This window comes from Eucyclogobius newberryi, unplaced genomic scaffold, assembly GCF_026437365.1.
Source record: "Eucyclogobius newberryi isolate DKJ021-1_F unplaced genomic scaffold, fEucNew1.0.hap1 SCAF_1, whole genome shotgun sequence".
Taxonomy (NCBI): domain Eukaryota; kingdom Metazoa; phylum Chordata; class Actinopteri; order Gobiiformes; family Gobiidae; genus Eucyclogobius; species Eucyclogobius newberryi.
In genome coordinates, this window is record NW_027315723.1 from 319303 (window position 1) to 338970 (window position 19668).

At 55.6% G+C, this 19668-nt stretch overlaps 1 protein-coding gene across 1 annotated transcript in view; it reads left to right on the top strand.

Moving 5' to 3' along the window:
- The first annotated feature begins 15960 nt into the window (after positions 1 to 15960).
- Positions 15961 to 19668, top strand: part of LOC140363111 (collagen alpha-1(XII) chain-like) — a 94068-nt gene continuing 90360 nt past the window's right edge. The window contains exons 1-3 of the mRNA XM_072449450.1: positions 15961 to 15972; positions 17006 to 17177; positions 18983 to 19173. Coding sequence (XP_072305551.1) covers positions 15961 to 15972; positions 17006 to 17177; positions 18983 to 19173 — 375 coding nt within the window. The remainder of the gene's footprint in view (positions 15973 to 17005; positions 17178 to 18982; positions 19174 to 19668) is intronic.

Sequence of the window (19668 nt, forward strand, 5' to 3'; positions counted from 1 at the left end):
GAGTGTTTGTTCAAGTGTTTCTGTGACTGTAGGAGTGTTGTTCAAGTGTTTCTGTGACTGTAGGAGTGTTGTTCACGTGTTTCTGTGACTGTAGGAGTGTTTGTTCAAGTGTTTTTGTGACTCTAGGAGTGTGGTTCAAGTGTTTCTGTGACTGTAGGAGTATTGTTCAAGTGTTTCTGTGACTGTAGGAGTGTTGTTCAAGTGTTTCTGTGACTGTAGGAGTGTTGTTCAAGTGTTTCTGTGACTGTAGGAGTGTTGTTCAAGTGTTTCTGTGACTGTAGGAGTGTTGTTCAAGTGTTTCTGTGACTGTAGGAGTGTTGTTCAAGTGTTTCTGTGACTGTAGGAGTGTTTGTTCAAGTGTTTCTGTGACTGTAGGAGTGTTGTTCAAGTGTTTCTGTGACTGTAGGAGTGTTGTTCAAGTGTTTCTGTGACTGTAGGAGTGTTGTTCAAGTGTTTCTGTGACTGTAGGAGTGTTGTTCAAGTGTTTCTGTGACTGTAGGAGTGTTTGTTCAAGTGTTTCTGTGACTGTAGGAGTGTTGTTCAAGTGTTTCTGTGACTGTAGGAGTGTTGTTCAAGTGTTTCTGTGACTGTAGGAGTGTTGTTCAAGTGTTTCTGTGACTGTAGGAGTGTTTGTTCAAGTGTTTCTGTGACTGTAGGAGTGTTGTTCAAGTGTTTCTGTGACTGTAGGAGTGTTTGTTCAAGTGTTTCTGTGACTGTAGGAGTGTTTGTTCAAGTGTTTCTGTGACTGTAGGAGTGTTGTTCAAGTGTTTCTGTGACTGTAGGAGTGTTGTTCAAGTGTTTCTGTGACTGTAGGAGTTTGGTTCAAGTGTTTCTGTGACTGTAGGAGTGTTGTTCAAGTGTTTCTGTGACTGTAGGAGTGTTGTTCAAGTGTTTCTGTGACTGTAGGAGTGTTGTTCAAGTGTTTCTGTGACTGTAGGAGTGTTGTTCAAGTGTTTCTGTGACTGTAGGAGTGTTGTTCACGTGTTTCTGTGACTGTAGGAGTGTTTGTTCAAGTGTTTCTGTGACTGTAGGAGTGTTGTTCAAGTGTTTCTGTGACTGTAGGAGTGTTGTTCAAGTTTTTCTGTGACTGTAGGAGTGTTGTTCACGTGTTTCTGTGACTGTAGGAGTTTTTGTTCAAGTGTTTCTGTGACTGTAGGAGTGTTGTTCAAGTGTTTCTGTGACTGTAGGAGTGTTGTTCAAGTGTTTCTGTGACTGTAGGAGTGTTTGTTCAAGTGTTTCTGTGACTGTAGGAGTGTTGTTCAAGTGTTTCTGTGACTGTAGGAGTATTGTTCAAGTGTTTCTGTGACTGTAGGAGTGTTGTTCAAGTGTTTCTGTGACTGTAGGAGTGTTGTTCAAGTGTTTCTGTGACTGTAGGAGTGTTGTTCAAGTGTTTTTGTGACTGTAGGAGTGTTGTTCAAGTGTTTCTGTGACTGTAGGAGTGTTGTTCACGTGTTTCTGTGACAGTAGGAGTGTTTGTTCAAGTGTTTCTGTGACTGTAGGAGTGTTGTTCACGTGTTTCTGTGACTGTAGGAGTGTTTGTTCAAGTGTTTTTGTGACTCTAGGAGTGTGGTTCAAGTGTTTCTGTGACTGTAGGAGTATTGTTCAAGTGTTTCTGTGACTGTAGGAGTGTTGTTCAAGTGTTTCTGTGACTGTAGGAGTGTTGTTCAAGTGTTTCTGTGACTGTAGGAGTGTTGTTCAAGTGTTTCTGTGACTGTAGGAGTGTTGTTCACGTGTTTCTGTGACTGTAGGAGTGTTTGTTCAAGTGTTTCTGTTACTGTAGGAGTGTTGTTCAAGTGTTTCTGTGACTGTAGGAGTGTTGTTCAAGTGTTTCTGTGACTGTAGGAGTGTTGTTCAAGTGTTTCTGTGACTGTAGGAGTGTTGTTCAAGTGTTTCTGTGACTGTAGGAGTGTTTGTTCAAGTGTTTCTGTGACTGTAGGAGGGTTGTTCAAATGTTTCTGTGACTGTAGGAGTGTTTGTTCAAATGTTTCTGTGACTGTAGGAGTGTTTGTTCAAGTGTTTCTGTGACTGTAGGAGTGTTGTTCAAGTGTTTCTGTGACTGTAGGAGTGTTTGTTCAAGTGTTTCTGTGACTTTAGGAGTGTTTGTTCAAGTGTTTCTGTGACTGTAGGAGTGTTTGTTCAAGTGTTTCTGTGACTGTAGGAGTGTTGTTCACGTGTTTCTGTGACTGTAGGAGTGTTTGTTCAAGTGTTTTTGTGACTGTAGGAGTGTGGTTCAAGTGTTTCTGTGACTGTAGGAGTATTGTTCAAGTGTTTCTGTGACTGTAGGAGTGTTGTTCAAGTGTTTCTGTGACTGTAGGAGTGTTGTTCAAGTGTTTCTGTGACTGTAGGAGTGTTGTTCAAGTGTTTCTGTGACTCTAGGAGTGTTGTTCACGTGTTTCTGTGACTGTAGGAGTGTTGTTCAAGTGTTTCTGTGACTGTAGGAGTGTTGTTCAAGTGTTTCTGTGACTCTAGGAGTGTTGTTCACGTGTTTCTGTGACTGTAGGAGTGTTTGTTCAAGTGTTTCTGTGACTGTAGGAGTGTTGTTCAAGTGTTTCTGTGACTGTAGGAGTGTTGTTCACGTGTTTCTGTGACTGTAGGAGTGTTTGTTCAAGTGTTTCTGTGACTGTAGGAGTGTTGTTCAAGTGTTTCTGTGACTGTAGGAGTGTTGTTCAAGTGTTTCTGTGACTGTAGGAGTGTTGTTCAAGTGTTTCTGTGACTGTAGGAGTGTGGTCTGCTGGTCCTGACCGACGCCTCGTACCACGCACTGCTCAACCCGCTAATGCCATTTTTACGTAAGATTCATTCACGCACCGCTCAACCCTTTGTAGTTCCTCTGCTGTCGTCACATGGTCTTTGTAGTTCCTGTGCTGTCGTCACATGGTCTTTGTAGTTCCTGTGCTGTCGTCACATGGTCTTTGTAGTTCCTCTGCTGTCGTCACATGGTCTTTTTAGTTCCTCTGCTGTCGTCACATGGTCTTTGTAGTTCCTGTGCTGTCGTCACATGGTCTTTGTAGTTCCTCTGCTGTCGTCACATGGTCTTTGTAGTTCCTCTGCTGTCGTCACATGGTCTTTGTAGTTTCTCTGCTGTCGTCACATGGTCTTTGTAGTTCTTCTGCTGTCGTCCACATGGTCTTTGTAGTTCCTCTGCTGTCGTCACATGGTCTTTGTAGTTCCTCTGCTGTCGTCATATGGTCTTCATGGTGTCTAATTAGTTTCTCTACAACAGCAGGAGCTTTACCAGAGATGGCGGCGTTTGACAATCCCAGGCCAGACCAGGCCAGACCAGGACAAAACCAGGAGCACGTCAGGAGACACTTCCCTGAGACCTGGATCTGGGCCGACCTCTACACTGGGTATAAACCAGGACTAAACCAGGACTAAACCATGACTGAACCAGGACTAAACCAGGACTAAACTAGGACTGAACCAGGACTGAACCAGGACTGAACCAGGACTGAACCAGGACTAAACCAGGACTAAACCAGGTCTAAACCAGGACTAAACCAGGACTGGACCTGGTCTGTACTGTTCTACTTGTGATTTAACCCTGTTTAGGTTTCCAGTCCGACTCTGGTTCTTTTCTCTCGTTGCAGAAACCTGACCACAGCAGAAGTGAGCGCTCTGACCCCGGACGGCCTCACGTCCTGGGCCGCTTCAGCCTTCGTCATGTCCCCGAGGCACGGAATCAGCTTTGTGGATCTGCCCGTCAAGGTCAGTCCTGGTCCTGGTCCTGGTCCTGGTCCTGGTCCCGGTCCTGGTCCTGGTCCTGGTCCTGGTCCTGGTCCTGGTCCTGGTCCTGGTCCTGGTCCTGGTCCTGGTCCTGGTCCCGGTCCCGGTCCTGGTTCATCTTCTCTTGTAGATCACAGTGTTCCAGGATTTCTTCTTGTCGTTGAATCTTCCTCCGTTCATCGTTCGAGGAGAAGAACTTCTGCTGGAGATTCATCTGTACAACTACAAGCACCAGGACCTCACGGTAAGACCAGGACCTCACACATCTGTACAACTACAAGCACCTGGACCTCACAGTAAGACCAGGACCTCACACATCTGTACAACTACAAGCACCTGGACCTCACGGTAAGACCAGGACCTCACACATCTGTACAACTACAAGCACCTGGACCTCACAGTAAGACCAGGACCTCACACATCTGTACAACTACAAGCACCAGGACCTCACGGTAAGACCAGGACCTCACACATCTGTACAACTACAAGCACCTGGACCTCACAGTAAGACCAGGACCTCACACATCTGTACAACTACAAGCACCTGGACCTCACAGTAAGACCAGGACCTCACACATCTGTACAACTACAAGCACCTGGACCTCACAGTAAGACCAGGACCTCACACATCTGTACAACTACAAGCACCTGGACCTCACAGTAAGACCAGGACCTCACACATCTGTACAACTACAAGCACCTGGACCTCACAGTAAGACCAGGACCTCACACATCTGTACAACTACAAGCACCAGGACCTCACGGTAAGACCAGGACCTCACACATCTGTACAACTACAAGCACCAGGACCTCACGGTAAGACCAGGACCTCACACATCTGTACAACTACAAGCACCTGGACCTCACAGTAAGACCAGGACCTCACACATCTGTACAACTACAAGCACCTGGACCTCACAGTAAGACCAGGACCTCACACATCTGTACAACTACAAGCACCAGGACCTCACGGTAAGACCAGGACCTCACACATCTGTACAACTACAAGCACCTGGACCTCACAGTAAGACCAGGACCTCACACATCTGTACAACTACAAGCACCAGGACCTCACGGTAAGACCAGGACCTCACACATCTGTACAACTACAAGCACCTGGACCTCACAGTAAGACCTCATGCACCAGGACCTCAAGCACCAGGACCTCACGCACCAGGACCTCACGCACCAGGACCTCACGGTAAGACCTCATGCACCAGGACCTCATGCACCAGGACCTCACGGTAAGACAGACCTCAGACCTGGAGCTCTGAATACTGGTCATACACGAGGAGCGGTGAGGACATGATCCGGGCGTCGGCCTGAAGTCTGAGCTCGTCTTTTGTCTTTTTACCTGAAGTTGTTTCTTTATAAAAGTGTGAGAAAGATGAAGATGAAGATCGAGCGTCAGGTTCATGTTTCATAAAGAACATTCTGGCTCTTTTGTTCCTGGATCGTATGATGGTTCAGACCAATCACAGAGCAGCATTCAACCCAAACAAATGGCGCCACTGGGGGAGGGGGCGTGGCCAGGGGGCGTGGTCGGATGATGAGTGACACATCACAATCGCGTCAGACGCGAAGTTCAAACACGACATTTGTCTTTATGAATGAAACAAACGAATGAAAAGACAATAACTCTGGCTCTTCTCCCTCTGGCTCTTCTCCCTCTGGCTCTTCTCCCTCTGGCTCTTCTCCCTCTGGCTCTTCTCCCTCTGGCTCTTCTCCTCTGGCTCTTCTCCCTCTGGCTCTTCTCCCTCTGGCTCTTCTCCCTCTGGCTCTTCTCCCTCTGGCTCTTCTCCCTCTGGCTCTTCTCCCTCTGGCTCTTCTCCTCTGGCTCTTCTCCTCTGGCTCTTCTCCCTCTGGTGGCTCTTCTCCCTCTGGCTCTTCTCCCTCTGGCTCTTCTCCCTCTGGCTCTTCTCCCTCTGGCTCTTCTCCTCTGGCTCTTCTCCCTCTGGCTCTTCTCCCTCTGGCTCTTCTCCCTCTGGCTCTTCTCCCTCTGGCTCTTCTCTCTCTGGCTCTTCTCCCTCTGGCTCTTCTCCCTCTGGCTCTTCTCCCTCTGGCTCTTCTCCTCTGGCTCTTCTCCCTCTGGCTCTTCTCTCTCTGGCTCTTTTCTCTCTGGCTCTTCTCCCTCTGGTGGCTCTTCTCCCTCTGGCTCTTCTCTCTCTGGCTCTTCTCCCTCTGGCTCTTCTCTCTCTGGCTCTTCTCCCTCTGGCTCTTCTCCCTCTGGCTCTTCTCCCTCTGGCTCTTCTCCCTCTGGCTCTTCTCCTCTGGCTCTTCTCCCTCTGGCTCTTCTCCCTCTGGCTCTTCTCTCTCTGGCTCTTCTCTCTCTGGCTCTTCTCCCTCTGGTGGCTCTTCTCCCTCTGGCTCTTCTCTCTCTGGCTCTTCTCCCTCTGGCTCTTCTCTCTCTGGCTCTTCTCCCTCTGGCTCTTCTCCCTCTGGCTCTTCTCCCTCTGGCTCTTCTCTCTCTGGCTCTTCTCCCTCTGGCTCTTCTCTCTCTGGCTCTTCTCCCTCTGGCTCTTCTCCCTCTGGCTCTTCTCCCTCTGGCTCTTCTCCTCTGGCTCTTCTCCTCTGGCTCTTCTCCCTCTGGTGGCTCTTCTCCCTCTGGCTCTTCTCCCTCTGGCTCTTCTCCCTCTGGCTCTTCTCCCTCTGGCTCTTCTCCCTCTGGCTCTTCTCCCTCTGGCTCTTCTCTCTCTGGCTCTTCTCCCTCTGGCTCTTCTCCCTCTGGCTCTTCTCCCTCTGGCTCTTCTCCTCTGGCTCTTCTCCCTCTGGCTCTTCTCTCTCTGGCTCTTCTCTCTCTGGCTCTTCTCCCTCTGGTGGCTCTTCTCCCTCTGGCTCTTCTCTCTCTGGCTCTTCTCCCTCTGGCTCTTCTCTCTCTGGCTCTTCTCCCTCTGGCTCTTCTCCCTCTGGCTCTTCTCCCTCTGGCTCTTCTCCCTCTGGCTCTTCTCCTCTGGCTCTTCTCCCTCTGGCTCTTCTCCCTCTGGCTCTTCTCTCTCTGGCTCTTCTCTCTCTGGCTCTTCTCCCTCTGGTGGCTCTTCTCCCTCTGGCTCTTCTCTCTCTGGCTCTTCTCCCTCTGGCTCTTCTCTCTCTGGCTCTTCTCCCTCTGGCTCTTCTCCCTCTGGCTCTTCTCCCTCTGGCTCTTCTCCTCTGGCTCTTGTCCCTCAGGCTCAGGTGACGGTGGAGAACAGCTTTGACCTGGTCTTCCTGGACGGCTCGCCGGACTCTCAGGTTCGGACCGTGACAGTGAAGCACACGTCGGTGGTCTCGGTCCTGGTCCCGGTCCGGGCTCTCGTGGTGGGGAACGTGGTGCTGTCCGTGAGGGCCAAGGCCCCAGGGGCCTCGGACCACATCCAGAGGACTCTATACGTCAAGGTACCACACGGCTCCTGCGTTGGACCTGGTCTAGACCTGGTTCTTGTCCCGGCTCAGTTCTGTTCCCGTTTATGGTCTAAACGCTGCTGTTCCTCCTGCAGCCTGAAGGTGTCGCTCACAGCTTCACAGAGTCCAGGCTCCTGCACCTGTCGGAGCTCCTGCCCAGAGCCGAGGAGCAGATCCGCTTCAGCGTCTCCGAGCGCGTGGTCCCCGGGAGCTGCCAGGTCCAGATCAGCTCTGTCGGTCAGTACAGAGTGTCCCGCAGAGTCCTCACACACATTAGTGTCCTCTGGAGGTGTGTCCTCTGGAGGTGTGTCCTCTGGAGGTGTGTCCTCTGAGGGTGTGTCCTCTGGAGTTGTGTCCTCTGAGGGTGTGTCCTCTGGAGGTGTGTCCTCTGAGGGTGTGTCCTCTGTAGGTGTGTCCTCTGGAGGTGTGTCCTCTGAGGGTGTGTCCTCTGTAGGTGTGTCCTCTGGAGGTGTGTCCTCTGGAGGTGTGTCCTCTGAGGGTGTGTCCTCTGGAGGTGTGTCCTCTGGAGGTGTGTCCTCTGAGGGTGTGTCCTCTGAGGGTGTGTCCTCTGGAGGTGTGTCCTCTGAGGGTGTGTCCTCTGGAGGTGTGTCCTCTGAGGGTGTGTCCTCTGGAGGTGTGTCCTCTGGAGGTGTGTCCTCTGGATTATTATGACTCCCCCCTGCTCATGCCACTCCCCCGTGCACATGCCACTCCCCCATGCTTTTACTCAAGCCACTCCCCCGTGCGCATGCCACTCCCCCGTACTCTTGCCACTCCCCCGTGCTCATGCCACTCCCCCGTGCTCATGCCACTCCCCCGTGCGCATGCCACTCCCCCGTGCTCATGCCACTCCCCCGTGCTCATGCCACTCCCCCGTGCTCATGCCACTCCCCCGTGCTCATGCCACTTCCCCGTGCATATGCCACTCCCCCGTGCACATGCCACTCCCCCGTGCTCATGCCACTCCCCCGTGCACATGCCACTCCCCCGTGCTCATGCCACTCCCCCGTGCGCATGCCACTCCCCCGTGCTCATGCCACTCCCCCATGCGCATGCCACTCCCCTGTGCACATGCCACTCCCCCGTGCACATGCCACTCCCCCGTGCACATGCCCCTCCCCCATGCGCATGCCACTCCCCTGTGCACATGCCACTCCCCCGTGCACATGCCACTCCCCCGTGCTCATGCCACTCCCCCGTGCTCATGCCACTCCCCCGTGCACATGCCACTCCCCCGTGCACATGCCACTCCCCCGTGCACATGCCACTCCCCCGTGCACATGCCACTCCCCCGTGCACATGCCACTCCCCCGTGCACATGCCACTCCCCCGTGCTCATGCCACTCCCCCGTGCACATGCCACTCCCCCGTGCACATGCCACTCCCCCGTGCACATGCCACTCCCCCGTGCTCATCATCTCTCGTCTCCTGTAGATTTCAGTCTCTTCTGAGCTCGAACTGTCTTTCTTCGTCTTCATTTTGTCCTGTCACTGAGGGAACTATATTATGATAGATCCATGCGCTTAGACACGGGGAAACGTGGGACGAGCCGCACACGGCTGCAGGTGAACGAGGCCCTGCAGGTGAACGAGGCCCTGCAGGTGAACGAGGCTCTGCAGGTGAACGAGGCTCTGCAGGTGAACGAGGCTCTGCAGGTGAACGAGGCTCTGCAGGTGAACGAGGCTCTGCAGGTGAACGAGGCTCTGCAGGTGAACGAGGCTCTGCAGGTGAACGGTAGACTAATCGGCAGTCCACGCCATGAGGAAATGAGACTCAGATTTGGGCCGTTCAACCTTTAAAATAACTCATTCAGGTGTTTATCTTGTAAAGATTAAATTTATTGACTTGTCACTAATCCAAAAACCACATGATAAAAACAAAATAAAACATGAAAAACCAACGAAAAACATTAAAAACCACACAAAAACGACATGAAAAAAACATAGTTGTTGTAACACGTCGGTCCAGATTTACAGACGTATTTAAAAGTTTGTCTTTCTCCAGGTGACGTTCTGGGCCTAACCATGGACAATCTGGACTCTCTGGTCCTGATGCCCTCAGGCTGCGGCGAGCAGAACATGATCAACCTGGCGCCAATGGTCTACATGCTCCAATACCTGAAGTCCACCGGAGAGACGCAAGGAACCACTGCGCAGAGGGCCACAGAGTTCATGAGACAGGGTAAGAACCAGAGAACCACTGCGCAGAGGGCCACAGAGCTCATGAGAGCGGGTAAGAACCAGAGAACCACTGCGCAGAGGGCCACAGAGTTCATGAGACAGGGTAAGAACCAGAGAACCACTGCGCAGAGGGCCACAGAGTTCATGAGACAGGGTAAGAACCAGAGAACCACTGTGCAGAGGGCCACAGAGCTCATGAGAGCGGGTAAGAACCAGAGAACCACTGTGCAGAGGGCCACAGAGCTCATGAGAGAGGGTAAGAACCAGAGAACCACTGCGCAGAGGGCCACAGAGCTCATGAGAGCGGGTAAGAACCAGAGAGAACCACTGCGCAGAGGGCCACAGAGCTCATGAGAGCGGGTAAGAACCAGAGAACCACTGCGCAGAGGGCCACAGAGCTCATGAGAGAGGGTAAGAACCAGAGAGAACCACTGCGCAGAGGGCCACAGAGTTCATGAGAGCGGGTAAGAACCAGAGAACCACTGCGCAGAGGGCCACAGAGCTCATGAGAGCGGGTAAGAACCAGAGAACCACTGCGCAAAGGGCCACAGAGTTCATGAGAGCGGGTAAGAACCAGAGAACCACTGCGCAGAGGGCCACAGAGCTCATGAGAGAGGGTAAGAACCAGAGAACCACTGCGCAAAGGGCCACAGAGCTCATGAGAGCGGGTAAGAACCAGAGAACCACTGTGCAGAGGGCCACAGAGCTCATGAGAGCGGGTAAGAACCAGAGAACCACTGCGCAGAGGGCCACAGAGCTCATGAGAGCGGGTAAGAACCAGAGAACCACTGCGCAGAGGGCTACAGAGCTCATGAGAGAGGGTAAGAACCAGAGAACCACTGCGCAGAGGGCCACAGAGCTCATGAGAGAGGGTTAGAACCAGAGAACCACTGCGCAGAGGGCCACAGAGCTCACGAGAGCGGGTAAGAACCAGAGAACCACTGTGCAGAGGGCCACAGAGCTCATGAGAGCGGATAAGAACCAGAGAACCACTGCGCAGAGGGCCACAGAGCTCATGAGAGAGGGTAAGAACCAGAGAACCACTGCGCAGAGGGCCACAGAGCTCATGAGAGCGGGTAAGAACCAGAGAACCACTGCGCAGAGGGCTACAGAGCTCATGAGAGAGGGTAAGAACCAGAGAACCACTGCGCAGAGGGCCACAGAGCTCATGAGAGAGGGTAAGAACCAGAGAACCACTGCGCAGAGGGCCACAGAGCTCATGAGAGAGGGTAAGAACCAGAGAACCACTGCGCAGAGGGCCACAGAGCTCATGAGAGAGGGTAAGAACCAGAGAACCACTGCGCAGAGGGCCACAGAGCTCATGAGAGAGGGTAAGAACCAGAGAACCACTGCGAAGAGGGCCACAGAGCTCATGAGAGCGGGTAAGAACCAGAGAACCACTGCGCAGAGGGCCACAGAGCTCATGAGAGCGGGTAAGAACCAGAGAACCACTGCGCAGAGGGCCACAGAGCTCATGAGAGAGGGTAAGAACCAGAGAACCACTGCGCAGAGGGCTACAGAGCTCATGAGAGCGGGTAAGAACCAGAGAACCACTGTGCAGAGGGCCACAGAGCTCATGCAGTACTTTATTGTCACTTGCAGTACTTTATTGTCACTTGCAGTACTTTGTTGTCACATGCAGTACTTTGTACTTTCAGGGTACGAACAGGAACTGGCCTTCCTCAGGTCAGATGGATCCTTCAGTGCTTTTGGACAGAGTGACCACTCAGGGAGCACATGGTGAGTACATCAGACGAGAGGAGAGGGTCAGAGGGTCAGAGGGTCAGAGGAGCAGAGGAGAGGGTCAGAGGAGCAGAGGGTCAGAGGGTCAGAGGGTCAGAGGAGCAGAGGAGAGGGTCAGAGGAGCAGAGGGTCAGAGGGTCAGAGGGTCAGAGGAGCAGAGGAGCAGAGGGTCAGAGGGTCAGAAGAGCAGAGGGTCAGAGGAGCAGAGGAGAGGGTCAGAGGAGCAGAGGGTCAGAGGGTCAGAGGGTCAGAGGAGCAGAGGAGAGGGTCAGAGGAGCAGAGGGTCAGAGGGTCAGAGGGTCAGAGGAGCAGAGGAGCAGAGGGTCAGAGGGTCAGAGGGTCAGAGGAGCAGAGGAGAGGGTCAGAGGAGCAGAGGAGAGGGTCAGAGGAGCAGAGGGTCAGAGGGTCAGAGGGTCAGAGGAGCAGAGGAGAGGGTCAGAGGAGCAGAGGGTCAGAGGGTCAGAGGAGCAGAGGAGCAGAGGGTCAGAGGAGCAGAGGAGCAGAGGAGCAGAGGGTCAGAGGAGCAGAGGAGCAGAGGGTCAGAGGGTCAGAGGAGCAGAGGAGAGGGTCAGAGGAGCAGAGGGTCAGAGGGTCAGAGGGTCAGAGGGTCAGAGGGTCAGAGGAGCAGAGGGTCAGAGGAGCAGAGGGTCAGAGGAGCAGAGGAGCAGAGGGTCAGAGGGTCAGAGGAGCAGAGGAGAGGGTCAGAGGAGCAGAGGGTCAGAGGGTCAGAGGGTCAGAGGGTCAGAGGAGCAGAGGGTCAGAGGGTCAGAGGGTCAGAGGGTCGTCCTGAGTGTGTTTTGTGCGCAGGTTGACGGCGTTCGTGCTGCGTGTCTTCCTTCAGGCGCGTCCCTTCTTGTCCATCAGCGCTGACGTCCTCCGCGGCGCTGCGCTGTGGCTCGTGGGCCAGCAGGGGTCAGACGGTCACTTCTCTGAGCCGGGCCGGGTCATCCACACGGAGATGGTCAGGGGCAGAGACTCTGAGCTCAGCCTCACGGCGTACGGCCTGATCACGCTCATGGAGGAGCCCACAATCACGGTGAGGCCCCGCCTCCTTTCTGTTTCTTCGCCTCCTCCTGTCCTTCACAGTGAAGAGGGAGGAGACACGGAGAGGAGACACGAGGAGGAGACACGGGGTGGAGGGAGGAGACAGGTGGAGGAGACACGGGGAGGAGACACGAGGAGGAGACACAGGGTGGAGGGAGGAGACAGGTGGAGGAGACACTGGGAAGAGACACGAGGAGGAGACATAGGGAGGACACACGAGGAGGAGACACAGGGAGGAGACACGAGGAGGAGACAGGTGAAGGAGACACTGGGAGGAGACACGAGGAGGAGACACAGGGAGGACACACGAGGAGGAGACACGGGGAGGAGACACGAGGAGGAGACACGGGGTGGAGGGAGGAGACAGGTGGAGGAGACACGGGGAGGAGACACGAGGAGGAGGCACAGGGTGGAGGGAGGAGACAGGTGGAGGAGACACTGGGAAGAGACACGAGGAGGAGACATAGGGAGGAGACACGAGGAGGGGACACGGGGTGGAGGGAGGAGACAGGTGGAGGAGACACTGGGAGGAGACACGAGGAGGAGACACAGGGAGGACACACGAGGAGGAGACACAGGGAGGAGACACGAGGAGGAGACAGGTGAAGGAGACACTGGGAGGAGACACGAGGAGGAGACACAGGGAGGACACACGAGGAGGAGACACGGGGAGGAGACACGAGGAGGAGACACGGGGTGGAGGGAGGAGACAGGTGGAGGAGACACGGGGAGGAGACACGAGGAGGAGACACAGGGTGGAGGGAGGAGACAGGTGGAGGAGACACTGGGAGGAGACACGAGGAGGAGACATAGGTAGGAGACACGAGGAGGAGACACGGGGTGGAGGGAGGAGACAGGTGGAGGAGACACTGGGAGGAGACACGAGGAGGAGACACAGGGAGGACACACGAGGAGGAGACACAGGGAGGAGACACGAGGAGGAGACACGGGGTGGAGGGAGGAGACAGGTGGAGGAGACACGGGGAGGAGACACGAGGAGGAGACACAGGGTGGAGGGAGGAGACAGGTGGAGGAGACACTGGGAGGAGACAGGAGGAGGAGACATAGGGAGGACACACGAGGAGGAGACACGGGGAGGAGACACGAGGAGGAGACACGGGGTGGAGGGAGGAGACAGGTGGAGGAGACACGTGGAGGAGACACGAGGAGGAGACACAGGGTGGAGGGAGGAGACAGGTGGAGGAGACACTGGGAGGAGACACGAGGAGGAGACATAGGGAGGAGACACGAGGAGGAGACACGGGGAGGACACACGAGGAGGAGACACGGGGAGGAGACACGAGGAGGAGACACGGGGTGGAGGGAGGAGACAGGTGGAGGAGACACGGGGAGGAGAAACGAGGAGGAGACACAGGGTGGAGGGAGGAGACAGGTGGAGGAGACACTGGGAAGAGACACGAGGAGGAGACATAGGGAGGAGACACGAGGAGGAGACACGGGGTGGAGGGAGGAGACAGGTGGAGGAGACACTGGGAGGAGACACGAGGAGGAGACACAGGGAGGACACACGAGGAGGAGACACAGGGAGGAGACACGAGGAGGAGACAGGTGAAGGAGACACTGGGAGGAGACACGAGGAGGAGACACAGGGAGGACACAGGAGGAGGAGACACGGGGAGGAGACACGAGGAGGAGACACGGGGTGGAGGGAGGAGACAGGTGGAGGAGACACGGGGAGGAGACACGAGGAGGAGACACAGGGTGGAGGGAGGAGACAGGTGGAGGAGACACTGGGAGGAGACACGAGGAGGAGACATAGGTAGGAGACACGAGGAGGAGACACGGGGTGGAGGGAGGAGACAGGTGGAGGAGACACTGGGAGGAGACACGAGGAGGAGACACAGGGAGGACACACGAGGAGGAGACACAGGGAGGAGACACGAGGAGGAGACAGGTGAAGGAGACACTGGGAGGAGACACGAGGAGGAGACACAGGGAGGACACACGAGGAGGAGACACGGGGAGGAGACACGAGGAGGAGACACGGGGTGGAGGGAGGAGACAGGTGGAGGAGACACGGGGAGGAGACACGAGGAGGAGACACAGGGTGGAGGGAGGAGACAGGTGGAGGAGACACTGGGAGGAGACACGAGGAGGAGACATAGGGAGGAGACACGAGGAGGAGACACGGGGTGGAGGGAGGAGACAGGTGGAGGAGACACTGGGAGGAGACACGAGGAGGAGACACAGGGAGGACACACGAGGAGGAGACACAGGGAGGAGACACGAGGAGGAGACAGGTGAAGGAGACACTGGGAGGAGACACGAGGAGGAGACACAGGGAGGACACACGAGGAGGAGACACGGGGAGGAGACACGAGGAGGAGACACGGGGTGGAGGGAGGAGACAGGTGGAGGAGACACGGGGAGGAGACACGAGGAGGAGACACAGGGTGGAGGGAGGAGACAGGTGGAGGAGACACTGGGAAGAGACACGAGGAGGAGACATAGGGAGGAGACACGAGGAGGAGACACGGGGTGGAGGGAGGAGACAGGTGGAGGAGACACTGGGAGGAGACACGAGGAGGAGACACAGGGAGGACACACGAGGAGGAGACACAGGGAGGAGACACGAGGAGGAGACAGGTGAAGGAGACACTGGGAGGAGACACGAGGAGGAGACACAGGGAGGACACACGAGGAGGAGACACAGGGAGGAGACACGAGGAGGAGACACGGGGTGGAGGGAGGAGACAGGTGGAGGAGACACTGGGAGGAGACACGAGGAGGAGACATAGGTAGGAGACACGAGGAGGAGACACGGGGTGGAGGGAGGAGACAGGTGGAGGAGACACTGGGAGGAGACACAAGGAGGAGACACAGGGAGGACACACGAGGAGGAGACACAGGGAGGAGACACGAGGAGGAGACAGGTGAAGGAGACACTGGGAGGAGACACGAGGAGGAGACACAGGGAGGACACACGAGGAGGAGACACGGGGAGGAGACACGAGGAGGAGACACGGGGTGGAGGGAGGAGACAGGTGGAGGAGATACGGGGAGGAGACACGAGGAGGAGACACAGGGAGGAGACACGAGTAGGAGACACGGGGAGGACACACGAGGAGGAGACACAGGGAGGAGACACGAGGAGGAGACACGGGGTGGAGGGAGGAGACAGGTGGAGGAGACACTGGGAGGAGACACGAGGAGGAGACACAGGGAGGACACACGAGGAGGAGACACGGGGAGGAGACACGAGGAGGAGACACGGGGAGGAGACACGGGGAGGAGACACGGGGAGGAGACACGAGGAGGAGACACGAGGAGGAGACACAGGGAGGAGACACGAGGAGACACGGGGTGGAGGGAGGAGACAGGTGGAGGAGATACGGGGAGGAGACACGAGGAGGAGACACAGGGAGGAGACACGAGGAGGAGACACGGGGAGGACACACGAGGAGGAGACACAGGGAGGAGACACGAGGAGGAGACACGGGGTGGAGGGAGGAGACAGGTGGAGGAGACACTGGGAGGAGACACGAGGAGGAGACACAGGGAGGACACACGAGGAGGAGACAAGGGGAGGAGACACGAGGAGGAGACACGGGGAGGAGACACGGGGAGGAGACACAGGGAGGAGACACGGGGAGGAGACACGAGGAGGAGACACGGGGAGGAGACACGAGGAGGAGACACAAGGATGAGACACGGGGAGGAGACACGGGGAGGATACACGAGGAGGAGACACGGGGAGGAGACACGAGGAGGAGACACGGGGAGGAGACACGAGGAGGAGACACAGGGAGGAGGGAGGATACAATGGGAGGAGACACGAGGAGGAAACACAAGGAGACACGAGGAGGAGACACGGGGAGGAGACAGGAGGAGGAGACACGAGGAGGAGACACAGGGAGGAGACACGAGGATGAGACACAGGGTGGAGGGAGGAGACAGGTACAGGAGACACTCTGATGTGTGTCTTTAGAGCTTTATACCGCTCTGAGGTGTGTCTTTAGAGCTTGTGTGTCTGTGAGTCTCTCTAAAGCCCGGCGTGTGTCTGTGAGTCTCTCTAAAGCCCCGAGTGTGTGTCTGTGAGTCTCTCTAAAGCCCGGCGTGTGTCTGTGAGTCTCTCTAAAGCCCCGAGTGTGTGTCTGTGAGTCTCTCTAAAGCCCGGCGTGTGTCTGTGAGTCTCTCTAAAGCCCGGAGTGTGTCTGTGAGTCTCTCTAAAGCCCGGCGTGTGTCTGTGAGTCTCTCTAAAGCCCGGCGTGTGTCTGTGAGTCTCTCTAAAGCCTGGCGTGTGTCTGTGAGTCTCTCTAAAGCCCGGCGTGTGTCTGTGAGTCTCTCTGAAGCCCAGCGTGTGTCTTTGAGTCTCTCAAAAGCCCGGAGTGTGTGTCTGTGAGTCTCTCTAAAGCCCGGAGTGTGTCTGTGAGTCTATCTAAAGCCCGGCGTGTGTCTGTGAGTCTCTCTAAAGCCCAGCGTGTGTCTGTGAGTCTCTCTAAAGCCCGGCGTGTGTCTGTGAGTCTCTCTAAAGCCCGGCGTGTGTCTGTGAGTCTCTCTAAAGCCCGGCGTGTGTCTGTGAGTCTCTCTAAAGCCCGGCGTGTTTCTGGGAGTCTCTCTAAAGCCCGGCGTGTTCCTTGGAGTCTCTCTAAAGCCTGGCGTGTGTCTGTGAGTCTCTCTAAAGCCCGGCGTGTTCCTGGGAGTCTCTCTAAAGCCCGGCGTGTTCCTTGGAGTCTCTCTAAAGCCCGGCGTGTGTCTGTGAGTCTCTCTAAAGCCCGGCGTGTTCCTTGGAGTCTCTCTAAAGCCCGGCGTGTGTCTGTGAGTCTCTCTAAAGCCCGGCGTGTTCCTTGGAGTCTCTCTAAAGCCCGGCGTGTGTCTGTGAGTCTCTCTAAAGCCCGGCGTGTTCCTTGGAGTCTCTCTAAAGCCCGGCATGTGTCTGTGAGTCTCTCTAAAGCCCGGCGTGTGTCTGTCAGATTCAGTTCTCCTCAGAAGCTGCCTCCGCTCTGATCTTCCTGGAGAATGGCTTTGCAGAAGGGATCAAGAATCTCTACAGCCTGAGCCTGGTGACCTACGCCCTCTGCCTGACCAAGAGCCCCAACGCCAACGCAGCCCTGAACGACCTGCTGCGGAGCGCCAACATAACGGGTACGACTGAGCTCACGTCACACCATCCCAAAGTCTGTGTCAGTGATAGGTCAACTCAACGCCCACAATCGAATCAGCAATTGTCTCGATGGAACTTCCAAAAGTGTTGAATGAAACCATGAAGAGCGCCCCCTGTCCTTAGAGCGCCCCCTGTCCTTAGAGCGCCCCCTGTCCTTAGAGCGCCCCCTGTCCTTAGAGCGCCCCCTGTCATTAGAGCGCCCCCTGTCCTTAGAGCGCCCCCTGTCCTTAGAGCGCCCCCTGTCATTAGAGCGCCCCCTGTCCTTAGAGCGCCCCCTGTCATTAGAGCGCCCCCTGTCCTTAGAGCGCCCCCTGTCCTTAAAGCGACCCCTGTCATTAGAGCGCCCCCTGCCCTTAGAGCGCCCCCTGTCCTTAGAGCGCCCCCTGTCCTTAAAGCGACCCCTGTCATTAGAGCGCCCCCTGTCATTAGAGCGCCCCCTGTCATTAGAGCGCCCCCTGTCCTTAGAGCGCCCCCTGTCCTTAGAGCGCCCCCTGTCCTTAAAGCGACCCCTGTCATTAAAGCGACCCCTGTCATTAGAGCGCCCCCTGTCATTAGAGCGCCCCCTGTCATTAGAGCGCCCTCTGTGTGGTGGCAAAAATCTCTTGTTAAGACAAAGAAGCAAGTTGTCTGGTTTCAAAAGTAAACTGTTTAATCTTGTGGCTGAATCAGAAAGAAACTCGTGTGGACTCGGCCATTCTCATGGAAGGCCGAGTCCACGCGTCTGTCTCTTGCCTGCTTCCCAAAATGTGTCTCTCCCAAGTTCTTCCGTCCCACGTCTGTCCCCTGCCTTAAATCACAGATGGTCACATGACCACACACACACAGAAGGAGCAAATGGGACATCAAAGAAACAGTGGTTTCAGGAAGGAGACAGTACAGAACATTTGCATTAATTCAATTCACATGTCTTGCCTAGTGTGAAACATAACGTGGGACTTCCCAGCCACTCCAGGGAGTCCGGACATGGACATGTCCAGGCCAAAAGGGGTTGTCAGGCTGTTAGAACTAAATCTGATTAGAAATGGGATTGAAAGTTAAAAAGTAAAGGGCCAGATTGTATTTTTTCCACAACACCTGTCATTAGAGCGCCCCCTGCCCGTCCTTAGAGCGCCCCTGTCCTTAAAGCGACCCCTGTCCTTAAAGCAACCCCTGTCCTTAAAGCGACCCCTGTCATTAGAGCGCCCCTGTCCTTAGAGCGTCCCCTGTCCTTAGAGCGCCCCCTGTCCTTAGAGCGCCCCCTGTCCTTAGAGCGCCCCCTGTCCTTAGAGCACCCCCTGTCCTTAGAGCGCCCCCTGTCCTTAGAGCGCCCCCTGTCCTTAGAGCGCCCCCTGTCCTTAGAGCACCCCCTGTCCTTAGAGCGCCCCCTGTCCTTAGAGCACCCCCTGTCCTTAGAGCACCCCCTGTCCTTAGAGCGCCCCCTGTCCTTAGAGCGCCCCCTGTCCTTAGAGCGCCCCTGTCCTTAGAGCGCCCCCTGTCCTTAGAGCACCCCCTGTCCTTAGAGCGCCCCCTGTCCTTAGAGCACCCCCTGTCCTTAGAGCGCCCCCTGTCCTTAGAGCACCCCATGTCCTTAGAGCGCCCCGTGTCCTTAGAGCGCCCCCATCATTAAAGCGCCCCCTGTCCTGAACCAGGACTAAACCAGATACAAACTCAATGTTTAGCTGCAGGTTTATCTTTAGAGTTACTGTAGAAACCTTCAGCAGATAAAGATCCAAAATGTACAAAATCCTCCAGATCAAAGCTAAAAAGAAAAGTCCCAGTGTTATTTGTACGATGTTGTGTCCTGCAGACGGCGTCCCCATGTGGCTGCACCGGGGCACTGACCCAGGGATGTCCCCTAAGCCTCTGTCCTCAGACCTGGAGAGTGTGGGCTACCTCCTGCTGGCCCTGCACCGCCTGGACCGGACCACAGAGGGAGTACTCCTGGCCCAGTGGCTCAGCAGACAGCAGAACGGGCACGGAGGCTTCGGGAGTACTCAGGTGAGACCAGAACGGGCACGGGGAGTACTCAGGTGAGACCAGAACGGGCACGGGGAGTACTCAGGTGAGACCAGAACGGGCACGGGGAGTACTCAGGTGAGACCAGAACGGGCACGGGGAGTACTCAGGTGAGACCAGAACGGGCACGGGGAGTACTCAGGTGAGACCAGAACGGGCACGGGGAGTACTCAGGTGAGACCAGAACGGGCACAGGGAGTACTCAGGTGAGACCAGAACGGGCACGGGGAGTACTCAGGTGAGACCAGAACGGGCACGGGGAGTACCCAGGTGAGACCAGAATGGGCACAGGCAGTACCCAGGTGAGATCAGAAAGGGCACGGGGAGAACTCAGGTGAGACCAGAACGGGCACGGGGAGTACCCAGGTGAGACCAGAATGGGCACAGGGAGTACCCAGGTGAGACCAGAACGGGCACGGGGAGTACTCAGGTGAGACCAGAACAGGCACGGGGAGAACTCAGGTGAGACCAGAACGG